Consider the following 20,858-nt stretch of genomic DNA (forward strand, 5'->3'; position numbering starts at 1 on the left):
ATGTATGTTCACTGTCATACTGCTGAGCAGATGTGCTGCAACTCCGTCATTTTTGGAACTTCCTAAAAAGCATTAAAAAGAAGAACCAAAAGAACGAGAATTTCAGACTGACAATGTGATCCTTTGATGCAATACTAACAAATTTCATGTGAGTAGGAGTAATATGAAGTTATGGCTGTCATCTGGCCTGTGGGATGCCTGCTGTACACTCCCATGTATTGCAGCACAGGTCAGGCTCAGTGTAAAGGAACTAGAATATTTATGACAAAAAAGAATATCTAACATTTCATTTTTTAAAGAAAATACACCTTTTAACTACAGCACCTTTCTCAATCAAAGTGTTTCAAAGAAAAACAGGCAGATAGAAAGTCTGCTTGTTATGAAAAGCCAGGAACAAACACTGCATACCAGAAAAAAACTTTTAATAGTTCTCCCCCCTCCAAACCCTAAAACCATTTTTGGAAATGGTCTTACCAGCACAGTGAAGACAGCAATAAATATTTTGTTTCCAAATTTTATGAAGTCACCAGGTATTCACCTGAAAAGCAATTTTGCAAATCGTGATCCAAAAATGATGAACCGGAAACATTTTTTGAGGAACAATGTCAAAGATAACTTTGCTGTTCTGATTTTGTTTTGCCTTGCTTCCAGCGTAACACATTAAAAAGATTAACCTCAGTCATATCCTAGAAAAATCACAAGATCAGTGTTTTATAACTGTAATTTTTAAAGAAAATAATGTTTCCTTGCTTCTTACCCTTAAAACACATTTCAAGTTTTTTCTAGCAATCATGAAAAGTAGATTTTTTTAAAATGCCAGCCAAGACTATCACTTCATCAGAGAATTTCAAAAGCTACAGCTTAAGGGAAAAGACCGTTTTAAACAAATGAGAAAAAAACCTTGTCCGTTCGCAAACACAGAAATGAAAGCTGTGTCCTCAGCTTTCATCATGTTTAAAAGAATCCTAAATGGCCAACTGGGGATTTTTGTAGCAACGATGCTGTAAAACACATGCTGCAACGCTCCAGTGATCCACTTGCTGTTTGATGCCAACTCCCCTGGGGAAAGCACTGGCCGTATTCAGCGTAAGTTAAATCTTGCCAGTCATCTTAAAAGCTAATGGGACAGAGTGCTTGCAAATGGCTTCTCCCTTCAGGGGAGAGGGTAAGGAGGGAAGTACCAGTTAACATAGAACTACCAGTTATAAATCATAGGAAATAAACCCAGCTGCCTTCTGTAAAAGAAGGAGAGCTTAACGTGTGTGGGAGAAATTACATCTTTAGATGCTGATAATCACAACACATGAACTTGAAAGCACCACAGGACATCAGAGAATGGCTATTGCTGGTTTACTGTCAGAAGAGACAGGTAAATCACAGAGCTTGGCGGAGATATTTGTTATTTTCAGTAACGACCTTATTAAAGCGGAGAACGACACCAAGCTGCGAGGGACAGTAGCTACTCTTCCCATTAGGGCTGACTGTAATGAACTGGAGTCGGGGTCTGAAGATCATGGTGGCATTCAGCGAGGAAGCGTGAAGCTGTCCCGCATGCTGACAACCAACAGCAAACGCACAGGCTGCGGGACAACTACCTAAGCGCCAGCTTCGAGGAAAGGGGTCTCGACAGGACGCATTGGGTAAATTCTCTCTCAGTAAAGTTATGCTGTAAAAAAAAAACCCACAGAAAAGCCCCGGCCTGTAATCACACCGGAGGGGGTACACGGGGCTACTGCTGAGGCACCCAAGCAGCACACGGACATGACCCAGCGCTGGTAGCGCAGCGCGGGGCACTGCCGTGAAGGGGACGGGGACCCATTCCGGCCCAACAAGCAAAGAAAGCCGTCAAACACATCTGAGGCCAGAGCAAAGGCGCCAGGCTTTAGCTTAAACGACACTGAAGGCAGGCAGGCTGGCGGGCGGGTGAAAGGCCGTCACCCAGAGAAGGGCAAGGCGCTGCCCCCTGCGCCCTCAGCCCGCCGGGCAGCGCGGCAGGCCGGCTGTCACAGGGAAGCCTCGGCGCAAGGCAGGGCTCCCCCAAGGCAGGGCGAGGGGCTCCTGCGACAGCCGGGGGGGCTCCGCGGAGCCGTGAGGCAGCACCTCTGCCGGGGACGCCCCTCAGGCCGCCTCCGCCGGGCTCCCTCACGGGCCACGCGGGGCGCCGCCGCAGCCGCGCGCCTCCCGCCCGCGGCGCGAGGAACCCCCCCGCGCGGGTGGGGGGTGCTGGGGGGGGGGGGGTGCGTGCCTTTTCCCTGTGGAAAAGCGGGGCGCAGAGGGCAGGGCGCTCCCGCGGAGACAAGCGGCGGCAGCCGTGGGGGTGAAAGGCTGCGGGGGGGGGGGCGGGGAGAAGGTAAACGATCAGCCCGTCGCCCCGCGGCCCGGCGTTCACCGCAGCCAACCGCTTGCCACAGGGGACGAGCTCGTAGCCGGGGTCGCCTCCCCTGGGGGCGCGTCTCGCCCGCTGCTGGGGAGGGGGTGGGGGGAATGGGGGAGAAGCCGCGGGGTCGCCGAGAAGCCGGCCGCGGCCGCCGCTCGCCCCCGTTGTCGCCAGCCCCGCGCGAGCGCGGCGCGGCACGTGACCGGCGCCTGAGTCACGTGGAGGGCCCCCGCTCCCATCCGCGGCGGGGTGGGGGGGGGGAGGGCGGGGCACGAGGCCGCCGACCCGCCCCGCAAGTCCCGCCCCCGCGGCCACCGCCGTCGCCAGCCTGACGCCTTCTTTGAAAGGCATTTCGCTCCGCCAATGAGAAGCCGGCGTGGAGGGGGCGGGCGAAGGGGCGGGGCGGCGGCGGGCGGTGATAGGCTTGCGGCTGGGCGCCAGTGGGCGTGCGCGCCCGCGAGCGGGGCTGTAGGCTGCTGCGGGGCGGCAGAGGCGCCAGTGCCGAGGGGGACATGGTGGGCTCCGGGGAGGCGGCGGGCGAGTCGTGGCGGGGCCGGTACTACCGGCTGGAGGAGGTGCAGAAGCACAACAACAGCCAGAGCACCTGGATCATCCTGCACCACCGCATCTACGATGTCACCAAGTTTCTGGACGAGGTGGGTGCCCGGCGGGGGAGCCCGGCGCCGCGCTGCCGGGACGCTGCGGGTGCCAGCGGCCCCCTGAGCGCGGTGGGGCGGTGCAGGCTCGCCGGCTGGCCCGCCCGGCTCCCCGCGTTGTGGCCGGGGGCGCGGCGGCAGGGGCGGAGCGGGGGCTGTCGCTTGCGGGCCCTCGTCGGCCTCCTCCGGGCGGCGGGCGGCCGCCGCGGGTGCGGCTAGCGAGGTGCCGCCCTCGGCCGGCCGCGATAGCGCTCCAGAGGCACAGCCGTGCGGCGGCCTCGGGCCCCGGGGGGCCGGCGGGGGGGGGCTCCGGGCAGCGGCCGCCTCTAGGGCAGGAGGAACCCGAGTGTGCCGAGCAGGCCGCCCCCCACTCGCGGGTAAGGCGCTGCTGGGAGCTGCTGCCTCCCTTCACCTGCCCCTCAACTTTGTGCCGTGGTGGAAACCGAAGTTCCCTGAAGGCTTTGTGCTCTTCCCGCGCTCCTGCTAGGCTCAGCGTGGGCGTGCAGCGCCGTGCTGCCAACCTGCAGAAGCTCAGACTCTGTAGCGGTCAGGTTGAATGCCTTTGGTTGTGGTTTTACTTCCTTTTATTCCCCCCCAGTTAACGATTGACATTTTCGGTCACTTGCTGATGATGAACAATTGATGTAATCATTGATAGTCATGGTTAATAAAGAAGCGTTTTAGTTACTGGACTGAAACATTCTTCTGTGGAGATGCAGAAATGCAACTAGTGAGCAATTTTTTTTTAGTATTAAATGTAGCTAGGATTTGTTAGTGATATTTTGAGTTTGCTCCCTCACTCCCATTACTCTCAATCTGCAAAGATCTAGCACCCAATTAAAAAGTGTTATGGTAGACTTACATTAATTTCTCTGAGAATATAGTTCAGATTGGTAGAGACATGACAGAATTCAAGCCTCAGTTGTTCTGGGGCCCCGTCTTGATTTTTATGGTTGTAAACCACATTTTGAAAATCAAAGTATAAATTAAGCATTTTTGCGAATAAGAGGTCAACAAGCAATTTTTCAAAGGTAGTGTTGATACAGGTAGTATTTTGTTCTGAAGCTATGTGCCAGCACAAATTGTTTGGCTTTTCAGCAAGGCAGATCGTGAAACTGATATACTGACTCCCTCCTGATTATTTTTCATTCTTGATTATTTTTCATCTGGCTCTGTCCCTGGTCTGTCATCCTTTAGTTATGGAAATGTTTGTTTGGTTTTGCAGGCAAGGCCAATGTAATTGTAGAAACCCTGGAGGAGAATGCAGTTTTTCATGCAGCCTGAGAAATTGAAGTAGCTGGTCTTGGAAACTTGATCAGTTTTGGTTAATACATAATTGTATAAGCACTTCCAGATTGGGGGGGGGAACCCACACCCACCCCCAAATCCAACCCAAGGAAGAAAAACAGACTTGACAAAAAAATCCAGGATCTAATGAGCTTTTGAATTTTAGTTGTACAAACAAGCTGACAGCCTCTTCCTTAAGTACGTGTGATGAAATTTGTAAATACTAAGAAGTGCTGCTTTGTGCAAATTCTCCAAGAAAGCCTTCATTTTGGCCTTCAGGACAACGTTGCTAATTCAGCAGCATATCAAAATAATTCAGCTTGTCTGTAAGCAGTTAAATAGTTGTTTCTGGGACAACTGCGGGATGTCTGATACACTCTGGTACACATCTTATTCTCACATTAAACAGTTTTCAATAGAATATAGCTGGTTGTGGAGCTGAAATTTCTGGGTCATATTCTGAAATAAATGAATGAGATTGGATAGCTATTTTCAATAAAGTATCTAAATGAAGCTATACTCCTAAGGAAAGTGCTTGGATATTGTCATGTTCATTGTGTTGGTGATTTTTGGGATGCAACCCCTGGATTAAAATATTTCATAGGATACTTCTTTTATTCTTTTTTTTTTTTTAGCACTTTTGATACCTGGTTAAGTTATCAAGTGATGTGCTAATTCTTTCCATACTGTCAGGCACCCTGAGGTGTTTACGTGTGACAGAGGAGGAGAAATTGGAGTTAGCCTCTTGCTGGTGTGTTCTGGAGCCCAGTAAACACTTCTCAGTGAAATGGGGATTACGTTAGCTGTTTCAGTAGCATTATTGGTCAAACTGGGGTTTACTCCCTGCAGTTCCTTGCAGGAGTAGAAAAGCTTAAAATATTTCAAGAATTAAATCTAGGCTGCTAAAATAAGTCCAGTAGTACTAAAGAGGATGCACTGCTAAAGCATCACCTCACTCCTGTGCTTCCCAAGTAGTGAATAAATAAAAGTATCAGTTTACTAGGCAGTGAAGAACTGGGAACGGAAGCTGACTTTACCAGTGCCATTTCTTAATTCAACAAGCAATCTTTCCAGCCACTGTGTTAACCCATGGAAGTATTTTCAACTTTACAATCAATAAGAAAACTTTATAGTGCTGCAGTGCTAAAGACACCCTGGATGCTCTCATGCCTAGTAAGTGAAAGTATGCTGCTGCCTTTCACTCCATTACAATGCCTAAAGGGTGTATTTCCTCTGACCAGCAGTTGTCTCTTCATAAAGCTTATAGATGTTTAGTGAAACATGTTTGGTTTCTGGGAACTATCAGCCTCTGTGAACACTTGACTGAAGTTAAGTGGACCTGGGGGTGGTGATGTATGTGTGTTGGGAGTGGTGAGGCTAAAAAGGAGTAGAGGCATTGCATGGTGTGACCGTATTAGCTTGGTTTCCTAAGGACAAGGCTTAGAAAAGATAATTTGAAATACAGATGAAATGCTGGAGGAGGAAAGGATTGTGTACTTTGACACTTTATCCTAGGGGTTACTGAAGACGAAAATTCCAGCAACTGCTTTTTTATATATTTTTAAATGGCAGATCTTAGGAAAACTTTATAACTTGAATATATATATATGAATTTTCTTCAATTATCAAAGTATATCCTCTAGGAGAGGAAATCCTGAGATGTCAGCTTTTGGAATGCAGTATCTGAAAGCTCTTGGCATGAAAGACTTCTTGAGACCAGAAACTTGTATATCATCTTTTTCATTCAAACGCTGTCGGACCTGTATTACAGAAAATTTGGGAAACCTTTTCATAGTTTCAGATCCTACATCATTTAAGGGAAAATAGCTACTAGAAATGCATGTGTACTCACAGCAGTATCTTATGGCTGTATCTGTATTACAGGTAATTACATAAGTGAATAATATTAAATGTCAATTAATGGATTAAGTATGTTGGTAATGCTTGATAGTATTTATCTATAGTTTAATAAAGCAATCCCACTAGTTAGGCTTTGACATCAATCTAATGAGCTAAACAAGAGTAGCTGGGCCTATAAAAATAAGAATGAAATGGTGAATGTCCTGATCCTCTTCCCATTGTGGTGAGAGTCCTCCCTATGGCTTTTGTGGGAACTTCGTTGGATTCCTTAAGCTAGGCAGAGAAGCTGACAAGAACAGAAACATCTCTGCCTGAGAGAAATTCCTTATTCTGGAAACTAACTACAGTATGTAGTTCATACTCATCTAATAATGGCTTTGTTTAAGTTACTTCAGTTGGTGGTGGTGTCATAATTTAGCAAAAATATTAATGGCCAGTGGAAATGGGTTTTTAATAAGGTGTGAACTTGTGCTTTCATAGCACTGTTTCTAAATGGAATGGACAGCTCCCACAAAATGTGTTTTGTTAATGCTGATCAAATAAAGTGCAGAAAAAACAAACATTGTTTTATTCTGTCAGAATGAAAAATGTTCTCTCCACTGTGTAGTGATAAGTTACATTCATCCAGTGTAATGATATTGTGGAGGAGTAGCATAATACCTTCTGTGTTTAAGGTAATGAATAGCTTAAACGAAAGGTGCTGGTACTAGCATGTTTTGAAGTCTGTCAATGTACCATATGAATTTTTATTTCAGAACTTTGCAGTCTAAGTATCAAAACCAGTGTTATTGCTTCTTTAAGCTCTGATGAAGGTTGCAGGAAGATTTGAAAATGCTTTGAAAAATAGGACTTCTTAGCGCTCTTGTATGGAAGACACTGCAAGCTGTGATTGTTTGTAAGTGGGGAAATGGGCACCCAGCCCATTTCTTTTGCTGTTCATCTAAAACCCTGAGGATGGTTTTCAAACATACACTCTCATACAGAGATCTATTCTCCTAGGCATCTAAAATTTTACATGAGTTTTCTGTCCTGTAACTTAAATATGTGATGGAAATTATTTGAAGACTGTTCAGACTACATGAAAGTGCCCTTAAAGCAAACAAGTGTCTGTCTATCTTGCACAGTAAAGCTGACGTTTTCCAGGTCTTTCTGGCTCTGTTGCTGCCCCTTTCTGCTTCTTATTCCCTGTAGTGCAGAAATAAAAACTTGAATTTATAAGACTGCCACTGGTGGAAATGTCTGCTAATCTCCCCAAAAGCTAAATTGGACCTAGATTTGATTCTCCCGGTATGGGAAGGGAGGAGGGATAGTTATACTTTGATAGTCTTGAACTGTGACACTGAGAAAGCTGCATGACTGTACCAAGGGGGAGAAGGGGTGATAGGTGTTCAGGATGAAGTAATCACAGACTTCTGAGCCAGATGAGAGCAGTGCTCATTTGCTTTATCTAAAACTTTCTAATGTGCTGCTGTCAAGAATTAGTCTGTGCTATGTACTAGTGCTGGCTTTGTACAGACTTCTGTTATGCATGTAACTTAAATTTCTGTGTTGTTATATTCAGGATGTCCTAGGAATCAGCTAGACTAGCTTAACTTATCAGCAAAAGATTTTTCATTTCCCTTGAACCGCAGTTTTACCTGCAAAACCACTTCAGTTATTTGTACCAGCAGGATTTCAGTTTAGGAGTTATCTGTATAGTCTTGTGGGCTTCTAGTTCCAGGGTCTATCCAGATGCTCTTCATTAAAGTAGAAATTCTGGTAGCAAGCTTTGTTTACCATGCAGAAGTGTAAACAAAGGCCCTGTATAAACAAACTTTGAGAAACTCATTGAACTATAGAAAATGCTCGCTTTTGATAGAAAGGTCACTTCTTGCCCTTTATGACATGTTACAGATGTTACCTTTCATTAGGGGAGGTGAAGTCTTTCTGTTAATTGCTTGTATTGTGTGCTAGTTGTGTGCAGAGGGATTGCAAGGCTGCATCTTCAAGCAGAGGTGCCATCTAAAAAAAAGTGTTTAGCTTCAAAGTGCTTTTGTGTGTGTATGGTAGGTTACTAGTAAGATCTGCTAGGTGGCTAAGTGCTGGTTAGGTGCTAAGTTAGGAACTCTGTATCTGATTCTCTCTACCTTAGTCTTGCTGATGTGAGGGAAAAATACTATCAGTTGTCCAGCTATGGTAGCAGAGGTCAGGGTGAGTTTGTCCCCTTCAGCTGATGTGTGATAGCCACTGAGAGGGTTGGTCACGGTCACTGTGGTAATGCTAGTACTGCGGTTTTGTAGGCAGAGGGATCAGTTACTAGTTAGATCAAAAACTAATCCTACAGAGAAAAGCTGGAGTGCCTCAGTGAAGCTGCCCATATAGAATCATAGAATCGTTTAGGTTGGAAAAGACCTTTAAGATCATCCAGTCCAACCATTAACCTATACTACCAAGTCCACCACTAAACCAATTAAGGGTAGAGTAGCAATTTCATGTTTCCTGGCTTGGTGGCTGGATTATTTATAATGAAAGTAAACACTAGGAATCATTAAGACTGGAAAGGACCTCTAAGATTATCAGTCCAATCATCAACCCAACACCACCATGCCCACTAAACCATGTCACAAAGTGCCATGTCTGCCTGTTTTTTGAACTCTTCCAGGGATGGTGACTCTACCAACTCTCTGGGCAGCCTGTTACAATGCTTGACTACCCTTTCCGTGAAGAAATTTTTCCTGATATCCAATCTAAACCTCCCCTGGCGCAGCTTGAGCCCATTTCCTCTTGTCCTATCACTAGCTACTTGGGAGAAGAGCCCAACACCCACCTCACTACAACCTCCTTTCAGGTAGTTGTAGAGAGCGATAAGGTCTCCCCTCAGCCTCCTCTTCTCCAGGCTAAACAATCCCGGTTCCCTCAGCTGCTCCTCATAAGGCCTGTGCTCCAGACCTTTCACCAGCTTTGTTGCCCTTCTCTGAACACGCTCCAGCACCTCAATGTCTTTCTTGTAGTGAGGGGCCCAAAACTGGACACAGTATTCCAGGTGCGGCCTCACCAGTGCTGAGTACAGGGGCACAATCACCTCCCTGCTTCTGCTGGCCACATCATTCCTGATACAAGCCAGGATGCTGTTGGCCTTCTTGGCCACCTGGGCACACTGCTGGCTCATGTTCAGCCGGCTGTCAGCCAGCACCCCCAGGTCCTTTTTGGCCAGGCAGCTTTCCAGCCACTCTTCCCCAAGCCTGTAGTGTTGCATGGGGTTGTTGTGACCCAAGTGCAGGACCTGGCACTTGGCCTTGTTGAACCTCATCCAGTTGGCCTCGGCCCATTGGTCCAGCCTGTCCAGGTCCCTCTGCAGGGCCATCCTACCTTCCAGCAGATCGACACTCCCACCCAACTTGGTGTCATCTGCAAACTTACTGAGGGTGCACTCAATCCCCTCATCCAGATCATTGATAAAGATATTAAACAAGACTTGCCCCAAAACAGAGCCCTAGGGAACACCGCTTGTGACCGGCTGCCAACTGGACTTAACTCCATTCACTACTACTCTCTGGGCTTGGCTACCCTACCAGTTTTTTTACCCAGTGAAGACTACATCCGTCCAAGCCATGAGCTGCCAGCTTCCCAAGGAGAATGCTATGGGAGACAGTGTCAAAGGCTTTGTTGAAGTCCAGGTAGATGATGTCCACAGCCTTTCCTTCATCCACCAGGTGGTTCACCAGGTCATAGAAGGAGATCAGGTTGGTCAAGCAGGACCTGCCTTTCATGAACCCATGCTGGCTGGGCCTCATCCTCTGGTTGGCCTGCACATGCCTGTCAAGCGCACTCAGTATGAACCGCTCCATAATCTTTCCTGGCACCGAGGTCAGGCTGACAGGCCTGTAGTTCTCCGGGCCCTCCTTCCAGCCCTTCTTGTAGATGGGAGTCACATTGGCAAGCCTCCAGTCATCAGGGACCTCCCCTGTTAACCAGGACTGCTGATAGATGATGGAGAGTGGCTTGGAAAGCTCCTCTGCTAGCTCCCTCAGTACTCTCCAGTGGATCCCATCTGGCCCCATAGACTTGTGAGCATCCAGGTGGCATAGCAGGTCATTAACTGCTTCCTCCTGGACTATGAGGGCTCCATTCTGCTCTCCATCCCTGTCTTCCTGCTCAGGGGGCTGAGTACCCTGGGGATGACTGGTCTGGCTATTAAAGACTGAGGCAAATAAGGCATTAAGTACCTCAGCCTTTTCCTTGTCCTTGGTGACAATGTTTCCCCCCACATCCAGCAGAGGATGGAGGTTCTCCTTGGCTGTCCTTCTATTGTTGATGTACTTATAAAATCATTTTTTTATTTTCTCTTATGACAGTGGCCAGATTGAGTTCTTGCTGGGCTTTTGCTTTTCTAATTTCCTCCCTGAATGACCTAACAAGATCCCTGTACTCTTCGTGAGTTGCCCGCCCCTTCTTCCAAAGGCGGTAGACTCTACTTTTTTCCCTGAGTCCCCGCAAAAGCTCACTATTCAGCCAGGCTGGTTGTCTTTCCTGCCAGCTGGTCTTACGGCACATGGGGACAGCCTGCTCCTGTGCCCTTAAGACTTCCTTCTTGAAGAGGGCCCAGCCTTCCTGGACCCCTTTGCCCTTCAGGACTGCCTCCCAAGGAACTTTCCCAACCAACATCCTGAACAGGCCAAAGTCTGTCCTCTGGAAGTCCATGGTAACAGTTTTGCTGCCCCTCCTCTTTACGTCAGCAAGAATCGAGAACTCTATCATATTGTGGTCACTAAGCCCAAGATGGCCTCTGATCATGACATCTCCCATGAGTCCTCCTCTGTTTGCAAACAGCAGGTCAAGTGAGGCATCTCCCCTGGTAGGCTCACTTAACCAGCTGTGTCAGGAAGTTATCCTCCACACACTCTAGGAACTTCCTAGACTGTTGCCTCTTTGCTGTGTTGTATTTCCAGCAGATGTCTGGCAAGTTGAAGTCCCCCATGAGAACAAGGGCTGGCGATTGCGAGACTTCTGCCAGCCATTTGTAGAACAGTTCATCTATCTCTACATCCTGGTTGGGTGGTCTATAGCGGACTCCCAACAGGACATCTGCCTTGTTGGCCTTCCCCCTCATCCTTACCCATAAGCACTTGACCTTATCACCACTGTTGAGCTCTATAGAGTCAAAACACTCCCTAACATACAGAGCCACCCCACTGCCTCTCTTTCCATGCCTATCCCTTCTGAAGAGCTTATAGCCATCCAGTGCAGCACTCCAGTCATGAGAGTTGTCCCACCATGTTTCTGTGATGGCAACGATGCAACTCATAGCTATCCTGCTGCACAAGGGCTTCCAGCTCCTGCTGTTTGTTGTCCATGCTACATGCATTGGTGTAGATGCACTTGTTTTATCTAATGTATGAGTAGGGTTTGGGTTCATTGCAATGCATGAGTACGAGTGCATGTGCTACTCAAGCTAGTAGTGCTGTATGGGTAGTTTAACTTCAGTTCTTTTTGCTACTTGTTGATATCTTGTTTATTAAGCATGTTTTCCAAGGAGTTTTGCCACCTTTTGTGCTGAAGATGCTACATATATTTTCCTGTTTTGTGGAGCGCAATTTTTTTAGCATGGTATTTTAAAAAAAAAAAACCAACCCCACCCCTAAACTCCATGTTGCTGGAGGAATTCTTTGAAGGCTTAGTTGTGGCAATATCTGGGAGAGCCTGGTAGACCTAAGTTCAGCTTCTTAAATGTACTACATATCTCAAGGCATTGAACTTGAGTGATCCCTCAACTTTTGTCCAGTCCTTTCCCTGAATACTTATCAGAATAGATTCAAGGGCAGGATTTTGGTGAGCATACTGTATTTGCACGTCTGCTTGCATAATCTTTACTCTGCATGCACTCTTTTAACCTTTTTTGGCTCGGCTGCTGTGCCTAATCTCTCTATCGATTGCTTAATCTTGCTTTTGCTTAGTCATGGTAGGGATCCCTTACCCTTCTATCTGGTATCTTGGCTCTTTAAAAAAAAAAAAAGTGTTGGGTGATTTTGTTTTTTCTAAAAAAAAAAGGCAACTTTCTTAATCTATTAAAACAAACATCTGCTTTTAATGCAAAGATTCAAGTTTTGGAGTTTTGGTGCTGCTGGAAACTGGTACTAATAGTGTCTTCCTGATCTGTATGAACAAGTTTAACTTCTGTTGGAAGAGAATGATTGATAGGAGGCTATTATGGTGGATTTGAAGTAAATCCTAACCTGAATTGCCTAGACTAGTAGAAATGTTTATGCCATTTCTTTAATCTGCTGTCTAAGCATAGCCTTTCTGTTCAGCTATACTGCAGGCAAGATGATGCTAAATAGTAGAAATTTTGCCTTTTTTCATCATTTTAGATCCTGTAGTCAGAAGCATTAAAAATAGAATTGGGGCTTCAAAACCTTATTTCCTGTGTCACTGGTAAAGTGTTACAACTTATTTCATGGTTGCCTTAATCCAAGACAGTAGTACTAAAGTGTTTTCATCTTCCTTACCTAATCATTCCTGGTGTTTATGTAGTAGCTTCCTACTTAGAAGTTGAGTGGTGAATTTTTATGGCATGTTACTTATCTGTTATATGAATGAGTAACTTGAAACTGAGAAAAATCACTGAACTAGACGATGTGATAAATTTTGCAGTACATACAGAGTTATTTGACAGATAGAAATGTAGAACTGCATGCAGTCCCAAAAGCGTGTCCCAGGGAAGAATAAAAGTAAATGGAGAGCAGGGATTTAGGTTAAAGGAATGGTGGTGGGTTGAGGTATTAGGAGATATGGGACATGACTTCTGTACATCTCAGTGGTTTTATTAGCAATGTCATTTTGGGATTACCATAGTCTGCTAAAACCAAATTGCTGTTCTAGTGTCTTTTATGAGCTTTCAGTTGTGCTTCAGCAGTTCCAAAGTAGCTGGCTTACTAGATGATCATAAAATAACCTGCCAAAAGAAGTTATCTGGTCCAACCCTCAGCTCAAACTAGGATTAACTTGAAGGTCAGGTTCCTTGGTGCCTTGTCTAGGCAACCTCAACAGATGGAGATTCTGTGTGCTCCCTTGCCAACTTGTTTCAGTGCTTGATTGCTCTTCTTGTGAATAGCTCTTTTGTTGCATGTACCTGGAATGTTCTTGCTACAACTTACACCTTTTGGCTTTTATTCTTTTGCCGTATAAAGTGTTGTTTGGATAAAAATACACATTTCCTGCAGAAGTGAGGACATGGAATGCAACTTTAGCTAATAGTTGGGCTATTAAAAGACTGATTACCATAATGTTCTAAATGCTTTTGTTGCTAGGGGTAATGCCTCTTATTGCTCTGTCGCTAATGGCATAGAAACTTAGCTTCCTTGGTTTTGGCTTCAGAGAGTATATAAAGCTCTCTAGTTATTCAGAGAGGCTTATGTTTGCTACAAAAAGTCTAAAAGCTGATTTTGTATGGACAATTTATTTATTTTTAGAAATTAAGAATTTAGGTTTTTAGAATGTGGAATGGTTTTCAGTAACAAACCCAAACTCATTAAAAATTGCAGCACCCGGGTGGTGAAGAGGTCCTCAGGGAGCAAGCTGGAGGAGATGCTACTGAGAACTTTGAAGATGTTGGCCATTCCACAGATGCAAGGACACTGTCAGAAACCTTTATTGTTGGGGAACTTCATCCGGTGAGTATGTGAGAGTAACCGTACTACTATCGTGTTTTTGTGTCTAGTTATTTCTCTTAATTTACTTTAGAAAAAAGGAGAGCTGCTACTTTGGTTGGATGCTGGCCCTGCAGCTGTTTGTGGATAGACCTGGACAGGGGATAGGTTCCCCCAATGTGAAGGGATTTGATTAGTGTAGCATAAGGGTGGTCACATCTAAGAGTTTGCTGCTTTGAAATATTTTACAGCCTAGTTCTCAAATAAACTGAATATGGAATCATGCCATCTCTGGTGAACACTGTGAGCTTTATAATGAGACTATAACCCCTGAAGGTGGGCATATCAGAATGTCTAGACCTTTTCTTATGTCAGTATGCAGAGTGGTTACTAACAGCTGCTTTCATTCTTTCATCATTGTCAATATATATGCTAGACTTTTCTGTCTGGATCTAAAAATACAATCCTGGCTCTTCATATGTACATTTAGAAAACTGTTACTCTAAGCATCTTCTAGTTTGATGCTCTGTCTTCCCCCTCTCTGGCTCCCCCTGTTTTGTGCTGTGTCAGTGTTCCCTACTGGTAGTTCTCAGGGTTGTTTATGATCACTTCCTACTGGATCATCTGTCACTTCCTCTTTTCTATACTGTCCTTACCCTTTCCTGTACTTTTAACAAGCACCTTTGTGCTGCCTCAAGCTTTGAATGCTTTATTGCTAGCTGCAGAGCTGCTGCCTTGGCTTCCTTCAGATAGGCCTTTTTTATTTTTAAGCTCTCCTGTGTCTTAATACTTGAAAACCACTTGTTAGAGACTTAGGCTGATAGTGTGCCCGTCTGCTCTACTCTAGTGCCTGTCCCTGCCTTTCTCTTTTCCTCTTCTGTTTTGTCTTATATTTGGGGTAAATATCACTGTCTTAAGCAGCATATTTCACAGTAAGATTCCTGATCTTGTACTGGGTTTAGGTCCTCTCTTGATAAATGTTAATAGTGTAGCTTCTCCTCATGCAAAATAATTCTGCTCTGATGCATATTTGTAACCTTGCAGGCTTGTTATCTCTTCCGGGTGGCAGTTTTGCCAGTAAAGTTTTCTTAACCTGGTCACCAGTCCAGTTCGTTGTCTGACAAGTGCCTGTCTTCATTTGATATGAAACTAACAGCTTGATAGTTTAGTGTACAAATGCAGTGCTGTCAGGATTATATACTGTTGGGCTTTTTTGTAGCAAAATGTGACTATTTCAAGTAGAACTTAATGAGTTTGTGAAAGATCCATAGAATTTGGGATCTCTGTACTGTACATTGGACCAAAATGAGTTAGATGACTTTGCCTGATAATGAGTAGACTAGGTAGAAGTAAACTAATATGATTGTAATTGGTGTATAAGCTAAGGTTATGTGTACTGTTTAGAGACAAAAGAAATGCAAAAACATGGGCACAAGAAATACTGAAATATGTTGGGGACTTGGGTTTCACTTCTGCATTGTATCCTGGGAAGTGTTATTTAAGGAAGTGATCTTGTTTATGGTAGCTCAAAATCATACCTTGATATCTGCTCTTTTGCAAGTCTGTTTCGTAGGTAAAAATAGGTACACATTAACAGAATAGAATTGCAAACTGAATTTAGTGATAAATGTTATTTGAATGCTTTGTGTTTTTGTCTAAATGGGGTTTTTGCTTGTTTTCTTGCAGGATGATAGAGGGAAGCTTCAGAAACCAACAGTGAGTATTTTCTTGAAATGCCACGTTGTTTCTTTTAGTCATTAGGAACGGTGTCTCTTGGAATGGTATACACCCAGAGGCAAAAATAATTCAGTTTTAAGTGTAGTGTTTCAGGTCATAAATCTCTTAAACCTGTTGATCTGGCTTCAACTTATTCTTCATGTTAGCTGTTCTTTTCTTTAATTTGTGTGGTTTTGAACCAAGAGGTTATTAAGTGTGATGGCATTACACTATAGCAAAAAGGTGAGTCTAGAATCAGTCAATGGTTTTCTGGTATTCAGTTTAAGAAAAAAAAAGTTTATAGACAGAATGGATTAAACCAATACATGTTTGTGGGGAAAATGTGGTGCTTAACAATGTGTTGATAACACTAGTAGATATAGGATATAGATTGCTGTATTATAGATAAGTTAGTTTGCAACCCTTTTCAAGGTGAAAATACTCTTTGCTTCCTGACTTTTTCAGTAGACTTTGAGTGTCCTGTCAATGCAGTATTGCACTTATTTTCTAATTTTTTTTTTCTAACTTTAATAGAATAAAGTGTGTTGGCACTCAACTACCAAACTTGTAAAATTCAGGTGTCCCTTAAAGGAGCAAGTGCATCAGGGATTAATTTGTACAGTTGCTGCTGCGTCTATAGAGGATGTTTGCTCAGGGCTGGCTTAACAGTACAGCAGTGCACTTAAGTAGTTGAAGATTACTTTGAAATGAAGTGTAGTAGGAATAGTACCTTACTCTTGCTGTTGAGAGATTACTTTTAAGAAACAAGCACTCTTGTAAGATCTGCCAATAATATGAATAAGTTAAGGGAAAGAAAGTTAAAAAAAAAATGTATATACACAGAAATGTTTGTTATAGTAATTATTAACTGTATTATTAATTAAGGACTGGAACTAGTATACTAATAAAATAAAAAATGGAGTGGTGTCTGGAATTCAGAGCTTCTTCCCACCAAGAATAACATTTGCTATTTAGATTTCTTTTGAAAATTTAGGCAACTTACTCTTAAGCTGTAAGAGCAGCAACCACAGATGCAACTGAAAAGCAGACTGCCTAGTGCAAGTTGTAGTAATACAGTCCTTTGACTAAGCTCACAGGAACTTCAACTGAACTGAAGTACTTTGAATATTAGTTTGGCCAGAGTGAGGTCAGTTGGGAGTTAAGATGTATCCAAATGACTTTTTACTATGCTGCTATTTGGCTTATTCCCTTGTTCTAGTGCTGGCCATAGTTACCTAGGCTACACGTGTGTGTTCCATCATTCCAGAAGAAAGCTGAAGCACTTTCCTCCAGCAGGACATGTGTACATAGCTGATAAGACAGTTTTACTCTGCATTGTGTTCTGGGTGTGTAATGTGACAGGTTAGGCCCTGTGTGCCGTGGCTCTCTAGGAGCTGTCAGAAGGCCTTGTGCGGTCAAATGTCCTTCTTGTGTATTTAAAGTACACCCAGTGTACGTGTCCAGTGTCATACTGTTTAAAACCAAGTTTTTGTTGAACTGGGCCGTGTTCTTCTTGCTGTCTTGGTGTGTGTGGGGGAAACATCCCCTCACCCTAGAAGTGGCAAGTCTGTTGTGGAAGATGTTAGCCTTGATAGTGTGGGCACAAGCTCTTCCATACTGTTTGGCTTCGGGATTAGTTTTTCATGGAAGCGTTCACAAACCCAATATAGATGTAATCACTGAGTCTTATCCTTTTAAACATGGTATTTGTCACATGTAAACTTGTGATGATTTGGGTGCTTGAAAAAGTAGCCTATTTGAACCTGTGAGAGGATGTTAGGAATCTTTCACTCTTTAAATGAATTGCAAATATTCTGATTCTAAAGCAATTACTTTTTCAGCTTGTACCACTAAATTTTAGTACAGTTTTAATGCTTGAATCTTTTAAATGCACTTAGGACCATGTGCAATTAGTAGTATTCAAATTAATAAGTCTTCATATAAATTGTGCACATGTACCCAACTGGGATTTGATCTTGTAGTGCTGCTCTTTCTGTGGAAGCTGAACAAGAAATCCAAACCAATATCAGAAACAACTATAATAATTTGACTGATTCTTATGCAGTCTGAAACACCACACTAAAAATTAGTTTAATAAGCCTTATTGATGTAAATTAGTAGCTTTCTTCATGTAGGTTCCATATAAGAAGTATTTGTGTATTAATTCAGAGTCTTTTCAATTAGATTTTAGGCAAGTAAGGGATCTTTGTCTTTTAGGTGACATTTGAAAAGCTTTAGTCACCTGAGGTTGAAGTTAACTTCATGGAAAACTTGCAGCAAAATTCCTTGTGGTGGTATTTTTTAAATAACTTTTGATGCAATATTGACTACAGAAACTGCTGCTAGCTAGCTTCTAATATAACAGTCTGTTATAGGAATTCTGAGAAAATGCTTTCCAAATGCAATGCACTGAGTTGTTTTTAAATTAGTCCCATTTAATGAGTTTTGAGCAGTTGAGGGGCTAGTTAAGATGGAGAGGGATGTCTGCCTGATGTAAATATCTCTTTATTCTTTGCTTTCCAGGAAACTCTTATTACCACTACTCAGTCTAATGCCAGGTATAGTATGACACCTGATGTCAAACTTGGTTCACTATGTTTCTGAAGCTTAGGAAGCTGAATAGCTTCTGCCTGCTGGAAGCTTATATGTCAGAGGATGGTGCATGAAAATTTCTGTTCTATGTAAAGTCCAAGTTGGCATCTGTGTACCACTTTACAAGCATGTTAGCTTAATGCCTGGATTTTTTTTCTCACATTGATATGCATCAGTCTCTAACAAATGGTTTGTGTTGCACAAGCCTTCATTTCTGGAGGCTGTCAGGTGAATAGAAGATACTTGGTGCCATAGCTGACTTTTTTTACTGACGTGGACACCTTACTTTTAAGACTTGCTACACCAGTTGCATCTAAGGGAAATAAGAGTATCGTGTCTCTAAGAAGGAAAATCTTTTGGAATTGGGAGGGGGTGGAAAGAACACTTTGGAACACCACTGAATCAAACTTTAAAAAAAGTTATATCCTGCTGACAACTGCCTACTGCTGAAACCTCAGAGGACTGTTCCATGCACCTCTGAGTGGGGAGCTTGGGTGCTTGAAAGTGTCATATGATGCTGCTACTTAAATGGCCTTTGAAAGAATAATATTCTGGGCAGCACATGATGACTTTGAACATGTCTAGAGTCTTACTATTCTCTCGTAAGCAAACTTCTTGTAAGCTCTAGTACAAAGCCTTAACAGTACAAGCTTTTTTACTTGGCTTGAGTATTACTGGCTAGCTCAGGTGTTCTGTTGTCATAACATGAACGTATTTGTTGGGGTGGGGAGGAAGGACTTCTTTAAGCAGTGACTTTTTTGGTTGTGTGTTTTAAACTTGCTGGTTGTCACTCCCTAAACTGCTATTTCAAAAACTTCCTTCTAGTTCATGGTCCAACTGGGTGATCCCAGCAGTAGCAGCAATTATCGTGGCCCTGATGTATCGTTCCTACATGTCAGAGTAAGCACCTTACTGCGAACTAATGTAAGAAGAGACTGATCTGGGAGAATATAAGCAATCCTAACCCAATATGTTTCCAGACAAAAGCCTGATGTCTGAAGAAAAATTCCAACTTTTTCAGAAAATTGAACAATTCTTTTCTGCTGTGCACTTTTTCTTAATGTTGCCTTCTTATTTGCTGTTCTGAAGCAATAAAAAGGCAGCACTTCTCTTTTTGTATAACAAGTTTATTCTCTAATGAATTATTTCATAACTGTATTTGTTTCTGTGTTAGAATACTGTTTTGTATGTAATACTCTGATTCTGGTTATTTCTCTTTTTAATCTGTAGTGGGGTCCATAGGACTCTTATATATAAATTTTACAGCTTTAAATGACTACCAAAGCTGTGTACATGTATTTGTGCATGTACACAACTTAACTTAAAATCATGTTGTCTTCTTAATGTACTATGTTTGAAATGCTAATTAAATGTAATGGAAAAAGCTGAGTGGAGTAGTAGGTATAGGTGCCTGTAAGCAGTTGGGCTGTACCAATTGGGCTATAATGAGCTGATTTTTTTTCCCTTTCCTCCTGACATCTGCTCTTGTTGTAGATAATCCTGCTAGCAAGCTGTTCTGTTTGATGCCCATTGAAAAATTCAGGTGAACTGTGAAACACAATGTTTGACCCTATTAGGTCTGTCTCAATTCTGTGAAAAGTAGCTCTTTGCAAAAAAGGCAGAAAAAGTGCTATGTAAATTCCACTACAGGTAATGTAACTGCTACTAAATAATACTGTTCCTGCCAAGCACTCAGGTGATTCTAGAATTTGTTCTGGAACTTTTAGACTTTTTATAAAATCTTTGTCATGTGTGTTGTGAGGGGAAAAATTGATACATGGAATCTGTTTCTGACTGCTCTGTGATGTGCTCCTTGGTGCTTTACTATGAAGAGATGACTATTTTCACTGCTAAATACAAGATAACTGAAAGTTTGCATTTTGTGGTGAACATTTTTAGTCATATGTAAATGACCATGAATAAAAGTTTAATTGCTTACTCATGCTGGCTCAAATATGTTCATTCTAAACTTCTTTGAAGGCATTGGAAGGGATGCTCTTGCATATTGGGACACTTCTTAGAAGTACCTGTTTGATGGTGTGTCCTGAAAGTCAAGATACTTCCCCTACGCAGGGAAGTTGCATACAAGAAGTGGGAAAAGTGTACTATGGAGCAGTTAGCTTAGGTAAATGTTTTCATCAGCATAACCTCAACACCAATTAATGACTTAACAGTGGTTTGGCCCTGTAAGTTCAGCCTCCCAAACATACCTCAGGACTTGAAACACTAGTCCAAGGGCCGCCTCTTGGCGGCACCAGGGAAGTTGCATGCAGTTTAGGCCCTGTGTCAAGTCAAATCAAACTGAAAGATAGTACACTGTAAACGCAGCTTCAAAAAAAAAAGGGGGGGGGGGAAGTGCTGTGACTTCAGGAGATTGTCTTGTTCATATGTAGGAATATGTCAATACAGGTATCCTTCAAGAATTCCTTATTGTGGGAATTCCTTTACTGTTAAATAGCAAATAAGGAGATCTTGTACAGCTTCAGCTGTGAAAGTGTTTAGGATCTCTTACATTTGTATTCATGTGTTCTGTTGGACTTGGTTTACAGATATAGACACATGTACACTCACAGTACATCAACTTCTTTACCTTGAAAATTATAACCTGCAGTATAAATGGCAGTGTTTGGGCCTGTGTCTAGCACTAACTTATTTTGTCCTAGCTTTTCCTCTGAATGTGGTGAAGCTGAGTTTAAAAACTCAGGCTTCATTGACTTCTTAATAAATCCTTTTTAAAGGTTATCT

General features: G+C 43.3%; 1 protein-coding gene across 3 annotated transcripts; it reads left to right on the forward strand.

Annotated features, from left to right (window-relative positions):
- The first annotated feature begins 2,876 nt into the window (after positions 1 to 2,876).
- On the forward strand, positions 2,877 to 20,055 carry CYB5A (cytochrome b5 type A). 3 transcript variants are annotated; one of them, XM_075704531.1, is made up of 5 exons: positions 2,877 to 3,033; positions 13,701 to 13,829; positions 15,492 to 15,521; positions 18,045 to 18,079; positions 18,939 to 19,061. In XM_075704531.1, the coding sequence occupies exons 1-5, from the start codon at positions 2,890 to 2,892 to the stop codon at positions 19,015 to 19,017; spliced, it is 417 nt and encodes a 138-aa protein (XP_075560646.1). In that variant the 5' UTR covers positions 2,877 to 2,889; the 3' UTR covers positions 19,018 to 19,061. The 3 variants fall into 3 exon arrangements, with proteins under 3 accessions (XP_075560646.1, XP_075560647.1, XP_075560648.1); XM_075704532.1 differs by lacking the exon at positions 18,045 to 18,079 and having other exon boundaries at positions 18,939 to 20,055; XM_075704533.1 differs by lacking the exon at positions 15,492 to 15,521.
- Positions 20,056 to 20,858: the final 803 nt, after the last annotated feature.

This window comes from Pelecanus crispus, chromosome 2, assembly GCF_030463565.1.
Source record: "Pelecanus crispus isolate bPelCri1 chromosome 2, bPelCri1.pri, whole genome shotgun sequence".
NCBI lineage: Eukaryota > Metazoa > Chordata > Aves > Pelecaniformes > Pelecanidae > Pelecanus > Pelecanus crispus.

Bases quoted from the DNA above. Each gene is read 5' to 3' on its own strand.
- CYB5A (XM_075704532.1), top strand. From the start codon at position 2,890: ATGGTGGGCTCCGGGGAGGCGGCGGGCGAGTCGTGGCGGGGCCGGTAC. The intron at 3,034-13,700 runs GTGGGTGCCCGG...TAAAAATTGCAG, and splicing joins TCACCAAGTTTCTGGACGAG to CACCCGGGTGGTGAAGAGGT. The intron at 15,522-18,938 runs GTGAGTATTTTC...ACTTCCTTCTAG, and splicing joins GGAAGCTTCAGAAACCAACA to TTCATGGTCCAACTGGGTGA.